General features: G+C 35.3%; 1 protein-coding gene across 4 annotated transcripts in view; it reads left to right on the top strand.

The window, feature by feature from the left end:
• The first annotated feature begins 1,340 nt into the window (after positions 1 to 1,340).
• Positions 1,341 to 27,321, top strand: part of PRKCZ (protein kinase C zeta) — a 60,689-nt gene continuing 34,708 nt past the window's right edge. For 2 of the 4 annotated variants that reach the window (XR_009960599.1, XM_062593633.1), the window contains exons 1-6: positions 1,341 to 1,681; positions 2,922 to 3,125; positions 6,377 to 6,498; positions 9,108 to 9,197; positions 9,586 to 9,636; positions 25,886 to 25,971. Coding sequence is in view for 3 of the 4 variants with exons in the window: in XM_062593633.1 (XP_062449617.1) it covers positions 3,055 to 3,125; positions 6,377 to 6,498; positions 9,108 to 9,197; positions 9,586 to 9,636; positions 25,886 to 25,971 (420 nt within the window). In the remaining variant the exon portion in view is untranslated. Of the gene's footprint in view, positions 1,682 to 2,033; positions 2,373 to 2,921; positions 3,126 to 6,376; positions 6,499 to 9,107; positions 9,198 to 9,585; positions 9,637 to 25,885; positions 25,972 to 27,321 lie in introns of those variants that run through there. The other 2 variants (XM_062593635.1, XM_062593634.1) reach the window with 2 other exon arrangements.

Consider the following 27,321-nt stretch of genomic DNA (forward strand, 5'->3'; position numbering starts at 1 on the left):
AACTATACCACCTTTTATCTCAGAATCCATCATCTCAGATATCACAGGATGTCTAACTGAGGTGAAAGACAGATCAAAGTCTACGAATATACTTTATTTCAGGGCAAGCTAGATACATCTTATATAAATGCTCTCTATTTTAAAGAGGAAATCTGAAACACAAGAAGATTCAAGGGTCCACTCTGAAACTACGTTGAGAGTTCCAACTGACATAAAATTAACAATGGAGGTTTTCCATTATTCATTCAGATTAAAAAATCATTAAATCAAAGCAATTGCTGCGTTTCCTTTGTGTCACAGAAAATATCTAGATTGAAAGGAATAAGTTTTATTTTTTACATTTACTTAAACTAGAATTAAGCATTATTTATTCATATTTTGGAATATTGTAGAGACACCAAAAGGAGGATCAGGGCTATATTTGTACAAGCACACACACTCATATAATCCTCATAAAGGAATTGTAAAAGTGCTAAACAGCGTCTAAAAAAACTCGAGGTAGCTGTGCACAAGGTAATAGTAGGAGACTAAGGAACAATCACCTCTCATTTTCAAAATACAGATTCTGATTGCTCAACTCTGTCAAACCCAAAACAAAGTAGTTGCAAAACTCTGGCTTGGTTTATTTTTCAAATTTCAGTCGGCTTGTTACTCCAGTATGATACAAACAGGTAAGCAAAAGCTCCAAGGCAAGCCTTTTGTTCAGATAGCTTATTGTCTTGGAAATTTAAGTACAGAGGAAAACATTTTTAATTTCCATGAGGGAATTCTGAGTACAACTATTTCACACCTCTAGCTGAAAAACAGGCAACGGCTCTTATCTCCTATTTTACAGAGAAGACCACTGTGCTTCAGTCACAGCTGATTCAGAGTTTTGTATCAACAGATGAAAGTACCATCGGGGGGGGGGGGGAGGGGGGGAACACTTTCTAGAACTGAGATAATAATGACATTAGACATCTCACAGGCTTGCTCTTACGAAAGGGTGGGTAATTCAGCAACATCACTACAATGTCTTCCTCTGCTTTTTTTCCCTCCCCTCTCAGTTTGGCTACTCAGAAGAAGTCATAATATTGTGATTTTTGTTTCATTTACCCTCTATTTATTTTGACAGCGGCTTTCCTGTCTTAACAGTTCCGAATTAAATCTTTTAGGCTTGGGTGGCAAGTTAACCCTCATACGAAACTATACTTTTGAGAAAGCGCGTTGCCCCCCTCCCTCCGGGCCGCCGCGAAGCCCCCGCCGCGAAGCCGCCTCCCGGGCACCGCCCCTCGCCTCAGCACCGCCTCCGGCCCAGCCCCGAGGCGGCCCTGGCTCCCTGCCTCCCGCCCGGCGAGCTGCGGCCGAGCGGGTGGCGCGCCGGGGCGCCGCGGGGACCCACTACCTCTCCGGAGGGCTCCAAGCAGAAACGTGCCCACACATCGCCGTAACGGCCGCATCTGCGTCTCCTCTCGGCCCTGGGGCCTCCTCCTGGCGCGGCGCCACCACGCCTCAAGCGTACGGGTGCCGCACGGTCAGGGCAGCGGCGAGAGCGTCAGCGCCCGGCCGGTCGCGGCGGCGTGAGGACAGCGCCTACGGCCGCCCATCACGCCTACCGGCGCTCCCTGCTCCGATTGGCTGCAGGTGTTCGCTACTGTTTCCCCTATGGCTTTTGATTGGCTGAGAAACTCCTACCTTCCAGGTAATGGTTCCTATGCTATGATTGGTCATGTGTGAGGGATCGCATATGGGGATTGGCTACAGGTGAGCCGGAGCCGCTATTGGCCGGCAGGTAGCGTGGGAGGTGTTCTGTTGGCTGTGGCTTCGCGGTCGGCCATGTTCGGAGCGGCAGCGCCGGTGCCGTCGGAGCTCGGAGGAGCGGGGTACTGGAGCGGGCAGCGGGTCGGTAGCTGAGCAGGAGCCGGGGGCTCCTTCCGCAGTGCGCTGCCACCCTGATTCCCGGGGCGCTCGCTGGCCTGAAGAGCAGCGGAGAGCCGGAGTCCGACCCAAACTTCCTCCCGGGACTTTGGGCAACTTCGGGCCGGGGGCGGGAAGAGCCGAGCAGCACAGGGGCGCGGCTGGAGAGGGCGGCCCGGGGAGGGGGCAGCGTTACCGATTACCTTTGTGGAGGTGGCGAGGAAGGGGACCCTCGGGGACCCGGTGGCTTGGTCGGAGCAGGTGGGAGGAAGGGGCAGCCCCAGAGGCGGCTCTTGGGCGCGGTGAGGAAGGAGGAAGAGGACAGTCCCTTCCGCCCGCCGCGGCGCGGAGCGCGGCCGCAGCCTGGCCCCGCGGAGCGGCCTCCTCCGGCTGGGAGCGTCCCTTGCCGGCGGCTCATCGTGCCCGTTTTCCCTGGTGCATGTGGCCCTGCTTCCCTGAACAGTGGGCTTGGGGAGGTAGGTGAAAATATTTTCAAATCTGTTTGTGTACGGGAGGGAGTGGAGAGACTTCTGAATAAGCAGGGTGTTTGCTTGGAAGTCCAATCCTAAAGGCAACTTAAACTGCCCTTTGGAGTTCATTAACAGTCTTTCTTTTACATACAAACTACTTAAATTGGCATTCTCTACTTTATGGAAGAAAACAGCCAGAAGTTGTATGGATGAATAAGTAAATAATTCATTTGAGTACTTTTGGCGAGGAGAGAATGCCAGCTATTTTGTTAGAAAATGTTATCCTTTAGAAAAAGAAATAAATGTTTTATACCAACTATGCAAAAAATTGTCTGCCTCTTTTGAGTTCTGATCACTTGTAAATTACAAGATTTATGTAATACAAAGTATTTTTAACTGCTTCACTTTATTACTGTGCAGGACAAGTTTTACTGTTTACTTTTGTTTTCTTGCTGTTTTATGTGTAAAGCTACTTGAGTTTACAAAATCTGACACAACACGTTAGTTTGGTAGAGCGTGTATGTATTCATCTGTATTCTGATTTTCTTTTTTCAGCTGGATCTGGAAAAGATCTACATATTTCACACCAGAAGTCGTTCACTTCAGAATTAAATGAGTTATCTATTCTGAATGAGCTGATATTTGTATGTGTTTACAATATAGTCTTCATTTAGGCTGAATTTAGACCATGCCTAGCAGAATGGGCTCAAAAGTTTATTTGAACAGAGACTTCATCAGGGTGAAAACACACTATAGTGGGTAAGTCTACATACTCTCTCCTATATATTGTGTCATACCTAATTTTGAAGCATATCAAACAGGAGTCCATAGTCTCACTTAGTGATAGAGTAAAAAGTAAGCTGAAGGATTTGTATGTAGTGTCAAGACAAGTATGTAAACTTCTAAACTGTTAAAATAAACAGCCGAAAGGACTGCAGTGCGCACACACATTTTAAGAGTTGCTGTTTTATTCTTTAGTCTGGGTTGATGGAATATTGTTTTCTGTTTTCTTACAAGTGTTTATGGTCACAGACAGATTGGTCTATTACATCCAGATATAGTTAATTATATCTTTATAATACAGTAATACTCTATTACATCATACTCATGTAGCAAACAGTACATCTACAGGTCACCACTGAAATTAGCAGGAGACTTCTAAGTGCAGATTTCCACTCATAGCTATCCGTTCTTGATTGTGTGCTCCTTGAGATAGAATCTATAGTATTTAGTACAAGAGCCCTTTTCCATTGGGGATTTTTAGATATTGTTTTAATAGAACTGGATAATAGCGTCTTGAAAGACTGGTATTTTCATGTGTAAGAGTAAGCTTACGTGTTGGCTTCTGTTCCTAGCTATGCTTCTGACTCTTGACTCTTCTCTGATGCCTAGTCGTTTGACTTTTATGTCTTAATTTTGCCATTCATAAATTGAAGGTCTAGTAAAATCTGTTAATTTGCAGTTCATTTACCTATGGGGTAAATTTTCGCTAAAAATTCATAGTAAAAATGTAGATAGGCTTTTAGTGATAGGAATTCATGTCAAAACTGGTCTCTTGACAAAATACTGAGATTTTTACTATCTATTTATGAAAATAAATTGGCACAGCACTCTGGTTTGTTTTTACTGCTGTTTAAATAATATTGTTCGGTAAATTCTGAAATGTAATAATTAGTAAAGATTGTGCAAATCAACTGAGGTTTGTTTATATTATTAATCATCTGCACCAAGGTGCTATTTGGGATATTTAATAGATGCTTGTAAACTGCTGTATGAATTTTGGTTGAAAGGTTTGCATTGTGTATTTAACATTACTTGTGACTTTTTCTGCTCAGTAGTTTAATCCTACACGTCATGCACTTCTAGGTTGAAAAGACTATAAAAACATAATACTTCCTGTGTAATGCATTTCTGAGATGCTTGGATATCCAAGCATCTCTGAAGCAACAGTAGGAGAGCTGTCTTAGCTGTATGAGGAAGGTATTATAAATGCAAGTAAAATTGGCGTAAATGGTTTGGGATAGCTTGCTGGCACAGCATAGCTATAAAGAAAGGTGTGTGTCTCTAAAATATCTGCTCAGAAATGGAGAAGGTGATAAGATTTGTTTCATTATTGGAATTCGCAATAAAGAATATAATTACCATGATTGTTAATTAGAATAAAACATTATATTGTCTTCTCTAACGCTATATTCAGTAATTTCTATTAGCTGTGCAGACTTGCTTCTTTCAGTTATTCATTTTTAGTGATCTCCCCATGATGTTCACTTGCTTAATGCTATTCTCACTTGAAGAACAGATTATCTGTTAACTTTCAAAGCAGGGGTTCCATAATCACTGAATTTTTTCTTTGTTTTATTGATTGAATTCAATGTCCCTGTAAGAGCTGACTAACTTTGTTATTATTGTATAACTGATTATTTCAATGTCTCCATGAGGAGTACTAACTCATCTTTAAACAAGTTTGACAGAGTGCAGGAAATGGTTAATTTTAGACAACTTTAGAATTAGGATCAAGCTCATTCAGGTACTTGCTAAACAATCGAAAGTACCAGGTGACAGTAGGATACATCTTGAAATCCCAATTAAAAATATAAGCATGAGGAAGTTGCAAAACTCACAAATGTCAAGTGTCTGTTTCCAGGGAGTCTTAGGATCTTAAGTTTCCTGTTTCTGGATGTTAAACTTACAAATAAATTGTAAATTTAAAGGTTCACTTGAAAAGGTAGTGGTAAACTGAATTTGAAACATAAAAACAACCTTGTAAAAATTCTACTAAAGTTTTGCTTACTATAATTCTCTGCTAAAGTAGAGTATAAAATTATTTATATATTTCACTTAAAACATGAGTTGCAGAATTTAAAATACTTAATTCAGTGTATTACCTTTCCTGGAGAGGTCTTCATTTTAGATACTTCTTGGTTTTGTTGTTGAATTCAATAAATCTGTTCTAAATACTTCAAGGTTTTGGGTCTGGATGGAAAAACACAAGTAAGCAAAATAGGTAAGAAAACATATATTCTAAAATGACTTCTTATATAAGGTGAAAATAGGAAAACTAATCCAATCTTACTGAGTAACTTCTGATATCTTTACTAAGGAAAGAATTGCATATGCCAGTAGCCATTAACTGGAAAATACAGTTTTGCAGTTACCTGGTAGGAGACCTTGAAAGCCCCCAGGCTGCTGAAGTACCTCTCCTTTTTGTTTAATCAGTTAGTTTCCTTGAGTCTTTTCCCTGAAAATACTTAGAAAACAGGGGAAGAATCTGGTTTGTATGTTCAGATTTTGTTTAGCATATCTCTTTATTTTTTTCTTTTAAAAAAGAAAGTTTGTTTTGTTTTGACAGTATTATGTGACTTTTCATTGTGTCAAGAGTTATTCTCACAAATGCCCAAGCATGTCTTACATTAAGTAGGATTAAAAACCGGGTTCACATTCTTAAAACACTTGAAATGTAGAGTACAAGAAAATGCAGAATTTGATTAAGGTTCTATCTGTTGTTGAATTTTGTTGTGATAAGTCTTTTGAGAATTCACTGACTTGGAGCTTTCTCTTTAATAATCTAGGAGCTATGAGGAAAAGCTTATTTTTTTGTAGGATTTCTACAATAATCATGAGATTTAATTTTATCTCCTTACAGAAGAAACCCCAGGATCCACTTTAATTGTTATAAAACCATGAGGTTTACTTTTTGTCTTTTTTTGTTTGTTTTTATACCATTTTGAACACTGGCACTTTTATTAAAGAAACTGGACTCACCAGCGGGAAGAAGTAAATTTAAAAATACAAAACAGATTGTTAACAAAGTTAATGCCTCTACTTAAGTATTTTTGAAAAATAAAGTTAAATACTGTAAGATGCAATCCCATTGGCTTCTGACCATTTATTTTAGCTAGTTCTGTAAGCATGCTTTTATACCTTAAGAGCCTGTAGATGGAATTGCTGGAATATACTGGCTAGAGTGCATATTTTCTCATATATATATATATATTTTTTAATTCTTTCAGGGACATCTTAATAACAAACTTGGATGCATCAATGAGCTACGATGAACTTTGTGATGAAGTGCGTGAGATGTGTACTCTACAGCAGGAACAGCCGATTACCCTCAAGTGGATTGATGATGAAGGTGCTGTAAATATGTGTAATGTTACTTAGTAATTTGATTACTCTTGTACATTTTGGTACAAAGACACTGAGGAAATCTGTATACAACAGGTTTTGTATTATGAAGTCATTTTTGATTTGTAAATACTGGGGAATATGACTTTCTGTAAAGCAAGGAGCTTTGAGTAAATAAACCTCTGAATATCAAGGTTTTGCTGTACTTGAATTTACTTTAATCCTTTTAAATAAAGAACTCTTTCAGTATGTAATTATGTAATTATCTGCTCCTCTATTTAAATAGAATGACCAAAGGAACATCTGGCGAGAAAAATTTGGCGAACTTACTGTTTCTAACTCAATGATCAGCATCTTTTTAATTTCATTCTTTATTTGACAAGATTGGAAGAATATAAATTTTTGCTGGAAAAAATGCAGATGTAGAGGGAGTAAATTGTAGCTGTAGTCTAGTAATTGAGACTCTAAGGTTCTTGGGGAGAAAGAATGTTTTTCAAGAGGACTCCGACTAACACCTTTTAATAGGAACATGGCTGTATTCAGCTAATCATGCAATGATCAATGATTTAGATGGTTACAGTAAAGAGTTTTAGTCATGGGTACTGTATACTGCTTTTTTTTTTTTTTTACCTCTTTGTTTTCCTGAGTTGGGTTAAGAGGATGGTTTCTGGTCAGTATCTGAAGCCTGGTGTTGATCTTAAGTTCTGCTCTTATGTCTACGTGTAATTTTGGGAAAAGCTTTCAATCGCTCAAAGTCAGTCTGGCTGCCTGCACATAAAATAGATCTGAGTGTATTGTTCATTGAAATGTTTTTCAGTGTTTGTCCCTAAAGTGCTTTGAGAGATATTTAAGATGCTCTGTAGAATTTTAATATTTTGCATTCAACATGCAAGCATGGAATAGTAAAGCATCTTTTAAATTCATAGACCTAGTGACATACTGTTCAAAACTCAGCAACATTTTAAAGTGTTTTTAAATCATAGGCATTTTCTCAGAGATTGTGGAGTCTCCTTCTCTGGCTGTACTCAAAATCTGCCTGGTTGCAATCCTGTGCAGTGTGCTCTAGGTGACTCTGCTTGAATGGAGGGGTTAGACTAGATGGTCTGCAGAGGTCAACCATTATATGATTCTGTGATTTCTTTTTTTTTTTTTTTTTTTTTTTTTTGTATACTTTTCTGTCAAATGTGATAACACAATCTGTATGTTTGTGTCATTTCTACCTTTCCCTCAGAACTTTTCAGTCCACTGATTGATTTGAGCCCTATTTGTCAGAAAAGTAAAGGCTTCTAATAAAATTCAGCTGTGTGGGTTCTTTCTATTGTAAGATTTCTGACTCCATCTCTACTGCTGATGTGTCATCTGAGTCAATAGTTGCTAATCTTATGCTGTGTTAGATATCAGGTTGTCCATACAAGTAAGAAGCCTTGTAGATCTCCCAACTGTAGTAGAAGTTCAGACAGGACCTCACAAGACCCTGACACCAATTATTCAATCAGAGAACGCAAATGCACAGAAAGCCAGACTTTAACTGTAATGGTCACTAAGACTATTTTGTAATCTTATTTTTCTGAGGCTTTTCTGTTAATTGACTTTTAAAGATATTTGAGATACTGAGACTTATGTTTATATGATGTTTTTTATTTGTCAGTACATTTCATTGGTCTTCTAGCTCTGAGCAAATGTTGATTCAAGCAGCTGAGAGTTTTTAAAATTAGAAAGCATAGAATTTAACAACATAGTATACACAGAACATGTTACCTTGGCAGAAAGTGAATTGAATGATATAATAGAAGGTGGAACCTGAAAATATCTATGGTAATCTGAAATACTTTAGGAGGGTCTAGATTTCATGCGACTCTGAAGTCTTAGAGTCCTTTCATGATTGATGGTTGTAATCGTCACTAATTTATATTTTGACTCTTAACAATACTCTGCAGCAGCTTTTCTTATTTTTAAGCTTATTTTAATCCTTTATTATCCAAAGAATGTTTCTGGGGTGCTCCTTTATGACTGAGTGACTACTTCAGTTTTTATGTATTTTCTTATTTCAAAGAATATTAAAATTTTTGAAATACTGTACTCCACCTGTAACCTCTGTGTGTGTGTGTATATACATATATACATATATATATATGTAAGCTTTTTAATGATAAACTGCTTCTCTGCCATTATAGTGGAAGAGATGTAAATAGTTGTCTATAGGTACCTTCATAATACTTTTTCTAAGTTATAGCATTGTTCTGCATTCAGCAGAGTTAAGGTAGTAAGGTAAAAGGCCTTTTAACAAAGGATAAATGTATTTTAAATTTGTTCTTTTCTGGGTACTAGGAAGTGAGCTTACTTCCCCCCTTCCCCTCCCCCCCATGTTAAAGATCTTGAAGTGTATGTATTTACTTCTGTATTTTAGTATCTCCTTGCAAACCAGCACAGTATACTCATTAAAATACTCATTACTCATTAAAAGTTAGAAGGAAAAAATTATGTTGCTATATTTTGACTGTAACCAAAGTAACTGATTAATATAATGTTATTTAAAGAAAAGCAATCCTGGAAACTTGCCTGTGTTATTGCATTTTCTTTTCTCTCTCTCTTTTTTTTTTTTTTTTTTTTGGCTAGGTGATCCATGTACTATCTCATCTCAGATGGAACTGGAAGAAGCCTTCCGTTTATACTGTCAAAACAGAGATGAAGGGCTGATAATTCATGGCAAGTATTACATAATTTGAGACCCATGTATTCATTTGTTGATAAACCTAATGGCTTATTAAACGTCAAGTTGGAGAAAAAATTTACCTGCAAAATCAAATACTTCTTTATGTAGTTGTTGCCTTATACTTTAGTGTTGTTAAAAGGAAATGTTCTATTGGGTGTGGAGCGAAATCCCAAACAACTCTATGAACTTTGAGTGTGCTTAAAGTTCTAAACTGTACAGATTGGCTAATGCTATAACCAAGTGTAAGATTTTGCCACTAGTAACACTAATCTTGAGTTATTTTAAAGCTCCCAGAAACTGACTTCTTGTAAATGTATTTAAGAATCAAGGAAATGCTGCTATTGAGATTTTCTGCTTAAAAAATTAATATTTTTGTTCTAGTTTTCCCAAGTATTCCAGAGAAACCAGGCCTGCCTTGTCCAGGAGAAGATAGTGAGTACTAGAACGTTATCAAATTTGTTTTACGATTTTTTTTTTCATACAGAAAAGTACTTTAAAGATTTCTTTGGCTAGTTTTATGTACATATATTGTTTTGTTTACCTTTGTTAAAGTAGAATATTAAAATATTCAGTATTTATCAGATAAATTGTGAAGTATTCTATGAATCAGCATTGTAGTATTTTTAATGTTACTGAGGATTAATACTTGCTCATACAGCGCAAATAAGAGTGGTCAGGATTTTAGATGTGTTTAAATATGGTAAAAATAATGCTTGCTTTTGGATTTTTCTTTTCTTCTGTTTTAACTTCCGGGGAAAGTAAATGATGAAGAAGAATTAAAGAGAACTTTTTATAAAGGGCTCTTCTATCTGTTAGAATCCATTTGAAGGCATGGATATGCCTCTAGATAAAGCAGATATGATTGATGTGGTTTATTTCAATAATTTAAATAACTACACTGGGATGGAATGATTAAATAGCTGGATAGTTGCTTTCTGTTCTGGAAGGAGGCCATATTTTGTAAACATTGAGGAAAGAAACATGAATAATTAGTTGACAATGATGACATTTGGCAAGTCACAGTAGTAGTATATATGAAAGCTGACTGAAGAATTGAAGTATACTTTCCTACTTTTTTTTTTTTTTTAATTGCTTATATTAGACCAAACCTTTCCCAGTAAGAGCTGGAAGAAGCAGGTGACTCTAGCACTGCTTTAATACTTGTAGCCATTTAAAGAAGGGAGGAGGAAATACTCATGTACCAATTTAGACTGATGAAAGTCCCAGCTAGGACTGTTTGCCCTGATTTGTGAGAACACAGAGCAAAATAATGCTAAGTACTGTGGCGAAAAGTAGGCTAACTAGATGAAAAAAAGTGTTCGTTAAGATCTTTGCAAATCATGTGGCATAGCAAAGTTGTTTGCAGTTTAGTAATCCCATTAAAAGTATGGGTGTTTCAGGACAGAAGTGTTTGGTGTTAACCTGTAGACATTTTCATTGTCCCAAACAATGAGATGAACTACAAGTGTACAAGTTAGCTAGGTCATCTGAACCATACTACTCCATATGTAGGGTATTATTTTTATTAAATAGTTTTATATTTGCATTGTACTTTTATTCAAAAAGCCTCTGTAGTGGAATGTGCCCAGTAAGTGATTTACAGTCAGATTTCTCATTATTTAATGAATCAGTTTAGTACATATCTCTTGCCGCCATGGGACCTGCATGGAAATCTGGTATTGGAACTTAGTTATAACTATTTCCAGATTATAAAACAAGAGAGACACTAAAGTATACTCATGCAAATTAGCATAAACTAACGTTTTGAGCATTATTGCTTGTTAACTGTAGCTGTAGAACACTTGGACTATATGTGTGTGAGTGTTACTGGATGTTACTGGGACTGTTGATACAGTTTGTATAAGGTATATGCTATGAAAGTAGATTATCTGAGCAGTACTTTAACTTTTTGTGCTTTAAAAATACACATAACCAAAATGCCTGAGAAAAGTGTGATTTTTACATGCTTGACAGTTTCTGTTGTATGGAGAATGTGAAGTAGAGAGTTGACAGGACTAAAATAATTTGAAAAATACTCAATGTTTCCAGTTCTTACTTTATTTTGTGACTCTTGCTATAGTGTTTCATATAAAATCATTTTTAAGAATAAGAACACTGTGTGTTTCTTTAGAGCGTCATCCTTTCACTGTGGAAGTAGTTTGTCTCTGCAAGTAACTGAAGACAAACTTTAGACAAGTAAACAGTTCATCACCGCTTTATTGAAAATGAGCTTTTTCTAAATTAGCTTGTAAGTGTGAACTTTCTTTCAGAATTGTAGATGGATTTTGCAATGAACTTTTGCAAAAATACTTCCTTTGTAACATACTGCTCAAACTTGTTCTTGTTAGATCATGGATTAAAAATTACTGCTTATAGTAATGTGATCTGTTGAATTGCAAGTATTTTGTGGTGACTTTCTGTAGAATTCTATTTTTTTTCTCTCCAATTCCTTCAGAAAAATAATGTTTTTGGAAGGAGAATGCTGGAATATATGCTGAATATTTTGCATTTATGTTGAAAAGTAATGATATGATTCCTGCTGTCTTGAACCTTTGCAAGACTGATGTAGCCTTGAGGTTATACCAGTCACAGAAACTTGAAATAAATGTATATATTCCATTAGTGAAATAAACCATAAGTCTGAAGTTTTAATGATGTTTGCACTCCTTTAATTAAATAAAAGCTCTATGGAAAAAGTTGACAGTTGTTTTCTCCTGCTGTCAACAGTGACGAGGAAAGATTTTCAAATATTCTTACTCGAAAAAGTCATTTTTCTATATTGGTATGATGTGCCTGCGGAATAGGGTTTGTCCAGATTTTCCAGCATCTGAACTTGTGTTGTTTTCCTTTTGCTCTAAAATTTTTTGTTCTCTCCTTTTTCCTTTCCTTGTTTTTTCTTTTTTCTCCTTTCTTAGTTTTCCACTGTAACCAAGTCTTACTGTCTTCTACAGCTGCTGTTGTAGAAGCAGTACCTTTTTACCTTTATAGCAAGGCAGTTATTCCATTCTATGTAGATTGGAATGGCAGTGCTGCTATGTGGGTGAAGTAGCAGGATTTCTAAAACATCTTGTATTCAGTATCTGGGAAGAGATGCAACCTCTCATAGATGCATCTAGGATCTGCTGGCCTGGAGCCTCGGATACTGATAGAGATGGGAGACTTTCAGGCCAGCCTTGGGTATTCAAAAATAATTTGCTTTTTTTTTTAATAGAATAGCTTTTTTGTTGTTGTTGTTGCTATCTATTCAAAAAAAAAATGTTGTTTAGGAAGTATTTACATGTATATTTCTCTTGTGTCCATAAGTGATGTTTTTTAATATCCTGATGCAAAAATTTGATCTAAGTGGCAATTTTATTACTTACAGGCTCAGTTTATTTATACTGACAGATCTTGATCTAACTTATCACTCTAGAAACTACAGCGTGTTGTATAACAACAAAATATGTTTAGCTGAACCATTTCTTTTGACCATATAAAATTCCCTAATGGAATTGCCAGTTTTATCAGGCAAATACTTGTTTTTGTGACATCAGCTCCTTGACATCCATGCCATGTTTTAGTTTGTGCCTCAGCTGCTAGCTACAGCCTCCCAAGGGAGCCAGTACCACCCGTGCCTGGATACATGAGGCAGAGATGTGAAAGGGAGAGAACAGGATAACCAGTCTTCCATTAAATATTTGCTCTTAATGTTCAAGCTGATCCTGCCTATTGTCTTTGGTGTCTAGTGGTATTCAAACAGCAGCATCAGTGGAATAAAGGGAAAATGTTTCATTTCATACCTACTGCCTTGTAAAGCATAAAGAATTACATGCTGAAGAAGCGAAAGAATAAAACCCAGTGAGTAATGCATGCCTTTTCTATAGCTTTTATGTATCATCATTGCAATTGCTACCGTGAATTGAGGCCATTGATGCAGTGTGTGTGTGTGTATGTGGTGCAGCAGATAATAGAAGTCAGCATTTTGGTTATCGTGTAGTTGCTTTGCCTACCATCCTCCCTTGCAGCCATAGATTGTTACAAGTACAGATATTTCTGGTATTTGTTGTGTTTGTAAGGATGTGGCCGAGAGACCTCTCGAAATGCCGTTAAAATTGCAGTGAAAAGACTTTAAGGGATGGATTTTGGGAGAAAAGGACAGAAGAAAAGGACAGAAGATGCTGTTGCTAGTAAGGGGGATTAATGAAAGAAATGTATCCGAAAAACCCTGATGGTATGTGTTCAGGGCCTATTTGTTGTAAGATTGCTAATTTAAAGATTAATGTTTTAAGAGCATTTCTTTATAAGGCCTCTTTATTGAAATGTATTTAATGGATTATTTAATGTGAAAAACTTATTTTGAATTAGGATTTATTTATTTTCTAATATTAACAGAATAAACTGCTGGTGTACTTTTTCTTCTGCATTTCTACATTTGATCAAATTGGTATTTAGTGTTTAAAAAGGCATCTTGGATTTGGGTATCTAGTGCTAACAAATCTTAGGGCTGTTTTTCTGCATTCTTCTATTTAATGAAACAGCAAACACTTAAATCTTTTTTGCTGATGGAATGAATATGTTTTTAAAGGTATAAGTGCTTAGGGCATTAGTATGATAGTAAACCAGTGCTTTTGTTAGCTAATATTTATAGCTGATTTTGCTGGACTTACTTTTTTTGTAATGACCACATTATGTTGTGGATATCTCTTATGCTCTTTGTTTATCTGCATGGTATTTTAGCATTAAATAGCTGGACCTCATTTTTCCCGTGCCATCTTTCTGGAAAATTACATCATAATGTTGAGTAAGATACCTTACTATCCTAATTATGTATCCTAATTATTTTTAGATATAGATATTTTTGCTTTAGGTTTTTGTCTGATACTTTGAAATAGCTCTAAAAGGCTGCTTATGACAGTAGCATGGCCTGTAAATATTTTTCTAGCTCAGAAGGCAGGCTTTTTCCTTCATTTGTTGCTGTATTGGCAGCAATGATTAGGTTATTCAGAGCACGTGAACCAATTCCATCCCCCAATGAAGAAAGGAACTATTGCGACTGTACAGCTTACTCTGAAGACACAGCTTGGATTGCACTGGGTAATTAGTCTGTTTTGAAACTGCAACTAACCCTGTCCCTGTTTTTTAGTAATTGAACTGGCAGACGTGGAAATTGTACTGTTTTTCATGGGATATATATTGTTGCTTAGGAATTGAAAATAGCTGTGTCATGGTTTAAATGTATCTGAAATCTCCCTCCTGTCCTCTTGCTGTATACCACTTCTTTTATATATGTAGCACATTTGAAAAATACACATTTTGATTATTAGGCAGTGTAAGTCAATGAAAACAGACTTGTAGTTAAGATCTATTACTGCTTAGAATCATTTAGTAATTTTTAATTCTAAAATTATTTTGTCATTCTTCTTAGCTATGAAGTACCCAATAATGAATAGAGAAATACAGCTTCCTTTAGGGAACTGAGGTATGAAATTGCAAAGCATGTATCTGATGATGATTTTATTTTTATCTTCCCTTACTTTAAGATACTAGATGTCTTAGCAGGTGTTTGTGTATCTGTTCATAAACTGTAACCAAAAACGTACTAGAACAGGGTATACTTCAGCTAATTTTTAATGTAGCATAACAAAATAGCTTTTTTTCTTTTTTGTTTTCTTAGCTATTGTGTAGCTTAGAATGTAATACAATCATACAGGAAAGATATCATTTGGTTTTGGAAAACTTCTATTAAATTTAATCCCTGTCTTAACTCTTGTACTTCCAATCCATATACTTCCTCTGCAAATCTCCTTCCTATATATAGTAGGCATTTGGGTAACTTAATTGGATGAAAGTGATGAGGCTTTTTGTTACTTGATGGAAACAGCAGACATTTGCGAGACTATTAAACCTTTGTTAGCCTTTTGCGCATCAGTAGCTTGAAAGAGTCCTCAAATGTATAATGTTGTAAGTGATACTGTCAGGGTTAATTATTGGATGTATTTCGTTGCTTCATAAGACTTTTTAAAATCAGCTGCTTCAAGCAAGTTAAAAAAAAAAAAAAAAAAGAGCTACAGATACAGCCACAGAGGCCTGTAGATCATCATTTATCTCTGAATTTTGAGTTACTGTGTAAGAAATCAGATTTTGTAAGGGGAAGCTTCAGGTCCTACTAATTTGAAACGGAGAGCACTTCAAAAGTGAAGTCTAGTAAAACTGATGATAGTAGTTGACTAGCTGTTGGAGGACTTGCTGTCCATTCAAGTCTGGATAGTATATGAGTTGTCTGAAGTAAACAAAAAGGAGCTAATCTGAGGCATGGTGAAAGGGTTGTTTTTCAGTAGAGGCATTTGAGACTTCTCTAATCACTGTCTATGCAGGAGTTGCATGTTGAACGGCAGTTTAGCCCTTAAACCTCTGCAGGGAAGGAATGACTTGGATAGTGGGGAAAATGAGGGGGAGGAGAGAGAAGGGATTCCCAATATTGACTAGAAAAGCACCTCGTTTATAATTCTGAAGCTCTATTACTAATTCTTCTGCATCTGTAAGTGCTTATCCTTGAATTACTAGCTGGGAATACAGAACATATTTAAAGAACACGTCAAGGTTTTAGTATGGCCCTCTTTACTTCTACAATACTATGGTCATTATTAGCACTACATCAGCTTTGTCATTATCTAATACTGCTTATTAAATGACTCTTCTAATAATCTAGGCTATCATTTATTGCTTTTCTTGGTAAACTAGGTGCAGATATCCTGGTACAGGGACAGGTAGAGGACTCCCTGCCCTTTAGTTTCAGTTGTCATGAAAAACCATGCTGAGCCATAGGGAATGCAAAGAAAGTTTTCTGGAAAGACTGGGGCAGACAGTAATTAAAACTGATATTGTAGAGTAAAACAATAGGTCTGAGATGGGAACTGCTCCATTAATTTCAAGGTGCAGATTGTTTTTAACAATGCTCTTAGGTATCTCAACATTAAATGTTAGAAAGAGTAAGTATTGTAGTGCAATTTCACAGAGCAGTTATGGTGTACACAGCAAGACAATGGAGAGCACAGTGGAAATGTAAAGGAATTTTGATAGCAAACAGCAGAAAATGTAAATTTTGCAGTTGTAGTATAATTACCTTATTTTTCCTGATGGAGTGGAAAGCCTCCTTCCAAAAGCTGAAAGACAAATACCATCATTAATCTGAAAAACTTAAACATTCTTTCTTTTAAGAAGTGAAGCACTGAAGCTTTTTGTTAACAGGGCAGATAAAGGTCAGGTACATCAAATTACATCATATGAATCTATATCTATGATTTTATTTTTTTTCCCTCTAAGGATAAAGATGCTCTAGGACAGAAGATTGCTTTCTTAGAAGACAGCTTAATAATTCTCTGCATCATAGGAATTACCCAAGTGGGACGTGTGATTCAATGTAGTATTAGAATTAGCTTATCATTAAATCTAGAAAACAACAGATAAAATTCATCTTCTGCATTTATTCAGATTTCTTTTTAATTTTGCTACTACTTAGTAGTATTTTATATTGTCACAAACATGAAATAGTTGTGATAAACTTTTGAAATGTAAAAATGTTATACCTATGTTTTGCATCAGGAATTGTAGTTGGAATGAAAGTGCAAGTGGGAGAATCAGATGGAGATGAATTTTATTTCTTGGATAATGAAAATAGAGTGGAATACCTAGAAACTCAGATTGTGACATGATGAGAATCCATGTTTTTGTCTGCTTAATTTTAGCATGCTTTCTTCCTAATACAAAACAGAATAAGGTACCTCTGAGGTACACACATGTCAAAAATATTGGACTGAAAAGTGATTATTCTGGAGTGTTTTTGGCCTACTGTAAAAGCTCTATCAAACTGTGACTCAATCTAGGATGCCGTATATGATATCAGCTCTTTGTTGTGTGTGTGTGTTAGACTTACTCTGAGTGTAGGCATTGCCTTTTTTTCTGGGATTTTTAGATTTGGAAACCTAACAACTCTGCTCCAGAGCAGCAGGATTTGTTAGATTCCTGAAAAATTGGCAGATTTGGCAGTGTGTTCATGTGAAAAGGATGTGGAGTAAAAAGTGAGTGTTTCTAGCTTGGTATTTATATAGGGTACAGAAAAACTGGTGGTGCATGTCTGTGTGTAGTTTTATGCATATGCATCTTTTCCAGGCACAAAATAAAATAGACAAAACTCATTATTTTGAACTATGTTAAAACCAGATAAGTGTTTCTTCAGAATCTCTTGTAGTGTTCCAAGTATCCTGTATTAACATTTCTGACTTACCAGTGTACCATATGGGGACACTGGGAGAAGGGAATTGGCCAGAGATTTTAGTGCTTGCTCTTACTAGTTTTGCTGTCATTGGCAGCCTAACATTGAAAATTATGAATGGCTGTCAGAGTTTTGAATTTTTGGTCTACAAAAAAAATCTACAAAAGCTCCTCCTCTCTCCCCTCCCCTCCGTTTCCTAAGTAAAAATCAAACTCCAGCTTTTCACTTCCTTTTTATAATGTGATTTTTCAAATTATAGCATCAAAGATAATGTTGTTCTACCCTGTGTTCTGGACAGCCTTGCAGAAAACTTAGCAATTGTGTCAGAAGCCAAGGGAAAGACATACAGCACATTCTATAACACATTATGGTCCCTGATGTGTGCAGAGAAGATTCTCATGAGGACCTCTCTGCTTTGTAATAGCATCCCTTACCTAAGTTTAGTGAGGATTTGAATACCCGTGAACATAGGTCAAATTACGTTATTGGAACTTTACCATATCACTTACAAATTCATCTGATAAATTTCATATCAGATATTCAGAGAATAAAATTCTAACCCCTCTGATTGAAAAGTTTTGATCCATTTAGAAAAATCATGACCACTGTCCTGGCATATAAGAAAACGTCTTTGGCTCTCAGTTAGCTCTACTACAAACACTCTGAATGAGCACTGTGAAGTAATGAAGTATCTTTAATGTAGGACACTGAAAACATAAATACCTCCTGATGCTTATAAATACCTTGTTTTCATTTGATATATTTGTATATATAAAATACCCACACCCGCTACCATATTAAGTTCTTAGGGGTATGGGAGAGATGTAAAGATTTCTTTAACAGTAAAGCATACTACAAACCTTACTATGAAATATTTTAATAGATCTGCAAGTATTTGTTAAGGAGAAAAAGCAAAATGAGATGACTAAATAACTTAATTCAGACTCATTCCCAAATTTGTATCTTAAAGTTGTCATTTTGCCTTCTCATTTCCTTCTGTATTGACTTTCACTATTTTCTACTGTCACTTCCAACTACCATAAACTATGTTCAAAATGCCCTTAATCGTTTTAAATAAACTGAAAAGACATTTGTCTTTCTCTTATTAAAATCTATAAAGTGTTAGTTTATTTCAGTAGCCCTAACTTTTAGCTTGCTTCATCTTTTTAAACTCCCCTTCAAAAGGTGAAATTGTTTGAGTTCATTAGTGCATGTGTCAAAGACTACAAACTTACATGGATCAAATATACTCCTCGTTATATCATCAACTGTCTATCAGAAAAATCTTTTACATAAATATGGCTCAATGGTGCATCTATCTATTTATGAAGTTTTGCCATATTTGGTTTTATATAACTTCCAGTGCTGGATACACTGCTGATGAAGGAATTCAAGAAAAATGTACTCGGATTAGCCTGCACTGATTAAATCAAAGATGGAAACATTTTTGCTTTGAATGAATATTAATATACCTGTAAACTCTGTACTCTAAATCATTGAGTCAGATTCTTAATGGTTCTTATTGATTGTTTAATAAATGCTTAGTCTCACAAGTAAAAAGAGGATTGTATTCAAACTCTGTGATTTATTTCACAGTTGATATTCTAGATTTTTTTTTTTTTTTTTTTTTTAAGCCAGGAGGTCACTTACCTGCTGTAACTTCTTCACCAGGTGTGTGGGAGAATTCTACTCTAATCCTAGTTTAAGATTAGATTTATCAGTCTCAGTAACATCACAATTGTATTAAACTATTAAATGCACAGCAGTCTTCAATGAAAAGAATCAGATCAACCTATGAGTGTGATACAGCAATGTTAAATTGTGCAATCTCTACTTGTTTAAAGTGATGCTCAGTTTTGTGTGAGGTTCAAACTACAGTTGTTCCCCTGCATCACCCAATATGAATGCAAGCCAGGCAGATGAGTAATGTGGACAGTGGATGACTTGCTGCACTCAGCAGTCTGACCAATAACAATTGCAGTTTTTACACTTGACGTTAAGGCAATTTATAGTTAGAAAAACTCAAAATAAGATATAGCAAAGCCCCACATTTTTAAACAATCTATTTTGTTTGGCAGAAACATACCTAGTAATTTTGTGCATTATTATGTCATGATTGTGTGAGAGTTGCATTTCCAGTAATACAGATGACATGCTCATCAATTCTCAGAAAGTAATTCTGTTAACTCCTTATTGCTTAGTAACTGTTCGGGTATTTCCTTAAAGTATCAGCTGACTGTTTTCTTCTGTTCAAGAGGTCAGCTCCTTAGACCTCTATCTCTTCACTTGATAGCTGAGGTAGCTATTTTGCTTGTCCTTTCAGTAGGACACATTATCTTCCAGGGGGTGGATTTCTGATGTGCATCTTTGAGGCCTCATCCACAATTTTTTTTAAAGATGTTATCAATCTGTTAGTTGCAAGTGAATTGAACTTTTAAGGGAAGCTTATGTGTTGTTAAAATGTGTTATTTCTTGCATTTTTGTGAATGTAAAATATCTTTGTTTGAAAGTGAAAACCTGTGTTTTTGAAAAATGTTTTTAGATCACCTTTTTTTGATTTTCTTGTGTATGTTGAATGCAACCGGTATTTGCAATGATGAAGCAATCTTGATTTTTTTTTTTTTCTTCTAGTTGTCATTCTGATGAGCTTTTTTTATTGGAGACAAAGAGTGTAAGGCATTAACAGGAGTGATTGGGTGTGAAGTGGCATGCATGGTATCAGTGCAGCAGAGGCTTTTTGAAAATGAGATGTTGTTCTTTTTTTGGGAGGGTGCCATTGTCTTAGTAAATCTGATACATCATCTTGTAATGGCGTGGATCTGTCCTAACAGAAGGACGTGAATATGAGCAACCAACAGATTATGCATGAGAACTTAGTGTTCATGGAAGACAGGTTTACCATCTAGCAATCCTGAAGTAGCAGTTAATTGATCGCTTCTAAATCAGTGGGGATTAGGATATCCAAATAATGTTCTAGTTGAGTTGCAATAAATACCAAAAAAACAATCCGAAAACAGAACAGCACCCCCTGCTGAACTGTATCACGGTATTACTGAAAGAATGGAGTTGTATCAGTCTCTCCTGAATGGAAAAAAGGGAAAAGACTTTTTATTATTGGTATCTAACAGATGGAAAAAAAATTGCAGACTACCTCAGCTACATACAAGAATTTCTCCAAATATGAATGTACATGTGTGTTTAGTGCTTTTTGGTGTGCTATCTTTGAGGGTTTCTCTAAGCTTTGTCATACAAAAGGAATATTCAAAAACTTTCTTAATTTTTGCAGCTAGGTGTATACTTGACTTCAGCATCTAGTACAGAAAAAGATTATTTTGTTTAATCAGAGGGATTGTTTCTCTTCCAGCCTCCGGGCAGCTAAGCTGAAAGTCTTTAATTAAATGAAGTGGGTACTGTAAAATACATGGAAAAAGTAACCCTTGCCATTAAACAAATACAATAATGGAACAGTCATGATTTTGATGGCATTACATTTTCCAGGGGGCTGCAATCAGTGACATCTATAAGGTCTTATTTTAACTGTTCAAGAAATCAAGGAACTGCCTTATTTATTTTTAAGAATAAAAAGAAACATGTACCAAAATGTGTTGTCTCAGATGAGTTCAAAACTACTTATGTACTGGTACAGGGGTGTGTTGACACAACAGAATACTGATAGAAATTTCTTATTTCAAGAAAAGGTGCTTATTGCTATTTTACACTTCATGATTTCTTTGATCATAGATTTCACAATAATTCTAGTTATTTCATAGAGCTGAAGGATTGATTAGGATTTTTAAAGCTGATAATGCTTTAAAGATAAAAACAAACACTTTGCCATTAACCTTAAGAGTTTTTTTTTTTTTTTTTTTTAAGGGAGGAGCTTTTCTTTCAGTAGGCCATTCCTAGATGAATCAGATACGCATTTTTACCCTATTTCTAGGAGTTATGCGATCTTATATAACAGAAGCATTTCAATTGCTACTTACTCATTGCAATTTTGTGTAAACACAAAAGATGGGGCAGGTCCATGCATATTTTTTATATTTTATTTTATATATATTTATATATATATGAACATTTGATTTCCTTATTAATAGAAATAACAAAGTGCTGCCTCTTAGGAGGGTTGACAGCTATTTTCCTCATGTAGCTCTAATGTTTTGGTTTTTGACTAGAACAATTTTTAAAAGTCTGAAAGTTTGGTAAACTACCAGTCATAGTCACCTTTTTACAGACAGGGAATAGGAATTGATATGCGTTAGGCTAGACACTGAATCAGTGACAGTGCTAGTGGGTGTTTCCTCCTCTTAAAGCTACAGTAACTTACATATTTGCTAGACAATTACCTCACAACACTATTCTGTAAAAACCTGACTTAGACTTGATACTTGTTATTAATTAGGAAAGTGACTTATTCTTTTATTTGCAGACTTTGCCAACACAAGCAGCTCATTAATTTATCAGTCATTTAATGTTCCTTATGTCAGTAATAACCTAGCATTAGAACACAGATGCATTAAGTTGCTTCCTTATGGTGCTTTGTCTAATGAATCAAATGAGCTATTCTGGAAAAAATCTTTGTGATTTCCATCCCCCCCCCCCCCACCCCCCCCCCAAACAAAATGCCATCCTACAAATGGTAAAATAATTTTTAATTGATGTTTGTATATGATGTATTTCAGTTACATCAACAAGATGTTTGTTCATTAATGTAGAGTACATAGTGTTTCACAAAGTTACTGAATTCTTTTGAAATTTCTCAGTAAATGGAGCTAAAGATTGATTTGACCTTCCTGTAGTAACTACACCTATGCTATTGTCTTCTGTGTAATTCTAACTGTATCTGAAATTCTCAAGTTCAGATATGGAAGCAGGAAAATGTGATACGACTCCTATATACTTGTCTTCAGACAAGTGTACAATATACTAAAATGCTTTGTGTGTTGATGATTTTTGTCCCCTTCCTCACCCCCTTTTTCTTTCTAAGGACAAGAAACTTGCCCCGTTAGGTCACTTACTGCTGACTTTATCTTCTGAATCAAAGCATTAATGATTTAAAGATACTGGATTGGGTTTTGCTATGCCAGATGGTTTGAAAGAGGAGCACTGTTCTTTCCTTTGTGATGTTAAATTTGTTTTTTAAAACTAAATATTTTCCATTTTCTAAATCTGGGTTACATACGATAATTTATCTGGGAAGAGTAGATTCTACTTTCGGAGCACATGTTACATTGTTAAAATTGATAGGCTTCAAATGTGTCTTTTTATATCTAAATGTTATATTTGCCACTTCTATAGAACTTTCATAGCATACTCAAAAATGCATATTCATTTCTTGTATTTTATGTTTCTGGCCTGTTATTTCTGCAGATCAGTTAATAAATATGAGTTAAATGGAGAACTACTGATATAGGACAAATGATTCATTCATAGTTGTGAAAAAAGTGCATTTTTTCCAAAATAAAAACTAAAGGTAAAAGAAGTTACTCATAGTACATGTGTAAGGGCCTCCTGGAGAATTGTGGCCATCAGCAACTGTACTTAGTCTTTGGAAAGATGAAAACAATAAGGCATGAGCTTTGCTTACATGATGCCCTCAGACAATGTGCAAGTTGTTTATAGATGGAAAATATGGAAATGATATCAACACTCTTAATGAGAAATAAGAAAACTTGCTAAAGCTATGCTACTGTAAGAGAAAACAAATCATTTTTGTTTACTTGCCCTATATGGCTTCCCTTTCACTGTCACAATTTTACTTGAGAGCTAATAAAATACAAAGTTGCAAAACTTCCTGTGAAAAGCCTTAGATTTCTTAAATTCAGTCAGATATTGCTAAGTTAGTTATTTGGGGATTTCTTTCTTTTGGACAATCCCCTGAGTTCTAATTGGAATTAATAAATCTTGTACAATCATGCTAGGGACACCATTAATTACTGTATTTGCTGTAAAACAGTAGATTCTGGATTTTTGTGTGTTAGTGACCTACAAATACTGTATTGTAGATGGGACTCAGTCTTCGTTAAGTTCAGTCATGATTTGAACCGTTCAGATCCTTACCATTCAATATGTGTAATAGCTATATACTGCAACCAGTTTGCAGGAATGTGCTTTTACATGGTACTTGGTAGTCTTTTACTATGATTCTTAGAAAACTTTGTGTGCAGGCTGTCCTTGTCTGATGGGTAATGGTGAATATTCATTCTTATATTTATTATAATCAATATATTTGTAATACTTATATATTTATATAAATATTAATCTTTATAATAATTTTACAATTGGAATATTTATACTTTCTACAAAAGATTGATTGTAGAGAAAATACCTAATTAGAGTTTAAATCTTCTTTAGTGATCTGTTTCATTTGCTTTACAGGTCAGCAAGTGTTAGTTTTTCTGAAGCATGTAACATTAATTTTTGTCTTCCATCATATCAGAAATTTTGGTTGTACAATCCTGTATATTTATATTTGAATTATCAAAAATATATATTGTCCTGAATTATAGAATCTGTTCCACTTCTAGACTCGATTAAAAGACAGCCTTAAGAGCCAGCATAATATTGGACTCTAGATCTAAAAGCAGGCAGAAAGAACCTGTTAAACTTTGACTGAGTCTTACAGAAAAGTTGTGATACTTAAAGAGAAAATTAGGGCAGTACAACAGTCCTTGTTAGGAGGACAGGGAAGAAGTGAGGATCATCAGATTGACTGAATTCATTCACTTACTGGGAAACTGAATTGTTTCAGTTGGCAGAGTCAGTGTGCCTAAGTACCAAATATAGCATCTGAGTATGTTAGTATCAATAAGAGCTCATAAAAATGTCTATTTTACTGTTTTTTATTCTCTGAGTGTAATTTATACTTTGTATGCTATTTAGTTCTGTTCCTATTAAATTACATTACTTAGTGATTTTTCTCTTCAATAGGTAAATTTATTTTGTACAAGCTGCTGCCTGTTTTAAGTTGCATTATAAAGAGCATAAATTTTTCTTTTTTAAAAAGACATACCGTTAAAACTTTATTTGGAAAACTAATTCATTGAGCTACTGAAGGTAGCTTTTATATAATATCTAAATAAGAAATCTTTTCACTTTTTTGGAAGTAATAGGATATTATAACACCAATAAAAACACTTTTCAAGGTATTTTTCCAGAAAAATTTTAAGGGCATATGCCATACTTATCTGGTTGTCTGTTTTTAGTAGTCTGCTGTGTATCATGTTAAAATACTTTGTTGTCTAAAGTATGCTTTCTAAGTTTAAATAATGTAGTTAACTTTAAGAACTTGTAAAGAAACTTAAATCTGTGAATCTATTAATAGGTGTAATTAGAACTAACTATTTTTCTTTTAAAATCATGCTAAATCTGTGAATATTTTGTCTTCTGCTTTTTTGGAGGTTACTTTTTTGTTTTAGGAGGATTTTGTCATTGGGAGGGGATTTTGGTTTCTTCTGTGTCTCGAGTTGTGTAGGTGCTTTTCTTGCCTTCCCCTCCCCCCCCCCCTTTATGGCAGGAGTATACTACAAGTTTTAATGTCACTGCTGACTTTTCTGCTTAGTTCATCCTAACCCACCCCTCCCCCCCCCCCCCAAGTTCTTTCTACTTCACCCAGTACCCATTAGCATTGCTAGCTATGGAAAGTACATGATTGTGGCAGGGGATGGCTGTGTCCTTTGCAGCTGCATGTAGCCTGAACTGTACTAATGTTGTGTAACACATTTTGCAATACTTAATACTGAATATCAAATATCTAACTAGCTTTATAAACAAAGATTGTACATAAGTTTATGCAAAGCAACAACAGAAGTAAATTTGCAATAGATGCTAGGTGCTATCTTGTATGGTGTCTTGAAATCTATCCTTAATAGCTTAAAATTGATTTCTTATTGACATGTCTTAATTGTAGAAACACATTTGATTTTTATTGCCAGAGAAATACTTTGATGTTGTTTTCTAGACCAGACAAAAATGAGGTCAAATAATGTAATTCTTGATTTGTAACACCTTTTTAACATTGCATATTTAAAACATTGTTAGCACCTAACATCCCTTAATCAGTTTGACGTAGTGAGAGAAGAGTCAGAATTTTACTAGAGGAAGCTGTTTCTTTAACTGTTACTTGTCTCTCTCACCTGAGCTTGAACTGGCAAACAGACAAACTGTACCAAGATTATGATCGTGTGAGAAAGACAAGGAGAGAGAAAAGGGAGAGGCAGTGGTAAAAGCACATCCTCCAGAATCTGTCCTTTAAGGCTTCCTTTAAAAATGAAAAAAGAGGGAGAGGGGAAAAACTCAGCAGGGGCTTCAGCTATGCATTGATATTTAGAAAAACAAGATCATCTTAAGCCACAGCTTGACTAAGGTCGTGTGTCTGGTTTTGTTCTGCTACCATGCTGCTGCTTTACACCTTTTTAATTCCTTTCTTAGAATCAATCTACCGCCGTGGAGCCAGAAGATGGAGGAAGCTGTACCGAGTCAATGGGCATTTGTTTCAGGCCAAACGTTTTAACAGAGTGAGTACTGTTTTGGTAATGTTCTGCAGTTATTGTTTTCTCAATCTATGCTTTTTGTGTATGTAGAGTGCTGAAAAGAAAGGAAAAGTTAAGATGCTTATTGATGTGACTTCTCAGTCTGCAGTCTTATTCAGTGTGTAAGAATCGGAAAAATTCTTTGAATCTGGGGTGGCATTAATAACATATGATTGGTTGAAATTTTTTTAAGTTTCTAAAAGCTATTTTCATGAATGTTTAAACAGATATGTGCTTAGATCAGCTTTTTTCCTCTACCCTTTGTTGTTTTGATTGCTTATTAACATAATTTTTATCTTTAGTATTTTTTCCTCATTTATTCCTTAAGATTAGGGCTTTTGATAATTAGACTATATACTACGTTAGGTTCAAAACAGGTAAAACTAAGAAATGTGTTGAATAAAAATACAACTACATTAAGCATCTGATTTAATCCACATAAGTAAGCAAATGCACTGTTAAGAGTGAGGCTTCTCCTTCACACATTTTATTATTGCAGCATATAAACAAATAAATACATACTTTTGGAAAATCCGTACAAAACTGAGTACAATGAAATGAGTTAACTTTTTGATTCAGCAATACCCTTTCTTTTAATGAAATCTTTACTACTGTTCGGATGGATTTTTTTTTCTATTACCCCTACCCAAAATTGCATTACAAGTAGGAAAGAAAGGCCCCTTAAAACTCAACATCATCTCACAGAGTATGAAAAAATGAGTCTCATCTGAATTGAGACATATGTTTGTATGATACAACATGCAGTATGCCAACTCAATTTTTTTAATTCATTATGTGAAACATATTTCATACTTCTCTATGAAGTATGGTTTGGTGCATTGTAAAACAATTATTTGAAACGTGAATACATACTGTGCATTAATAATGCAGAACATTCCACAAGTAATTATACAAATATTAGTAATTTAAGCCAATAGTGAATATATGTATAAAGATTCTGAAATTTCATTAGCATGCTTATTTCCGAGAAAACATAAACAAGACTGTTTTGTTATAAATGTGTGTGCAAATGAAGTCATATAAAGCCATGGCACAAACCAAATCCTGAATCATAGAATTGGTGAGGTTGGAAGTGACCTCTGGAGATCATCTAGTCCAACCCTCAAGCAAGTGAAGCTAGTAATGAAGTTGACATGAACTGTAAAACATGACATTAAAATTTATAAGTTAATAAATTATGCACATGAATATGTATGTATTAATGAATTAGATACCAGTTTTTGATGATGATTGAATTGCTAATAGTAAGGTATTACTTAATGAATTCATTCCTTTTCCAAAGTAACTTTCTAAAACTTGTTTAGATAATTCAAA

The sequence above is a fragment of the Rhea pennata genome, chromosome 22 (assembly GCF_028389875.1).
Source record: "Rhea pennata isolate bPtePen1 chromosome 22, bPtePen1.pri, whole genome shotgun sequence".
In the NCBI taxonomy this organism is placed as follows: Eukaryota; Metazoa; Chordata; class Aves; order Rheiformes; family Rheidae; genus Rhea; species Rhea pennata.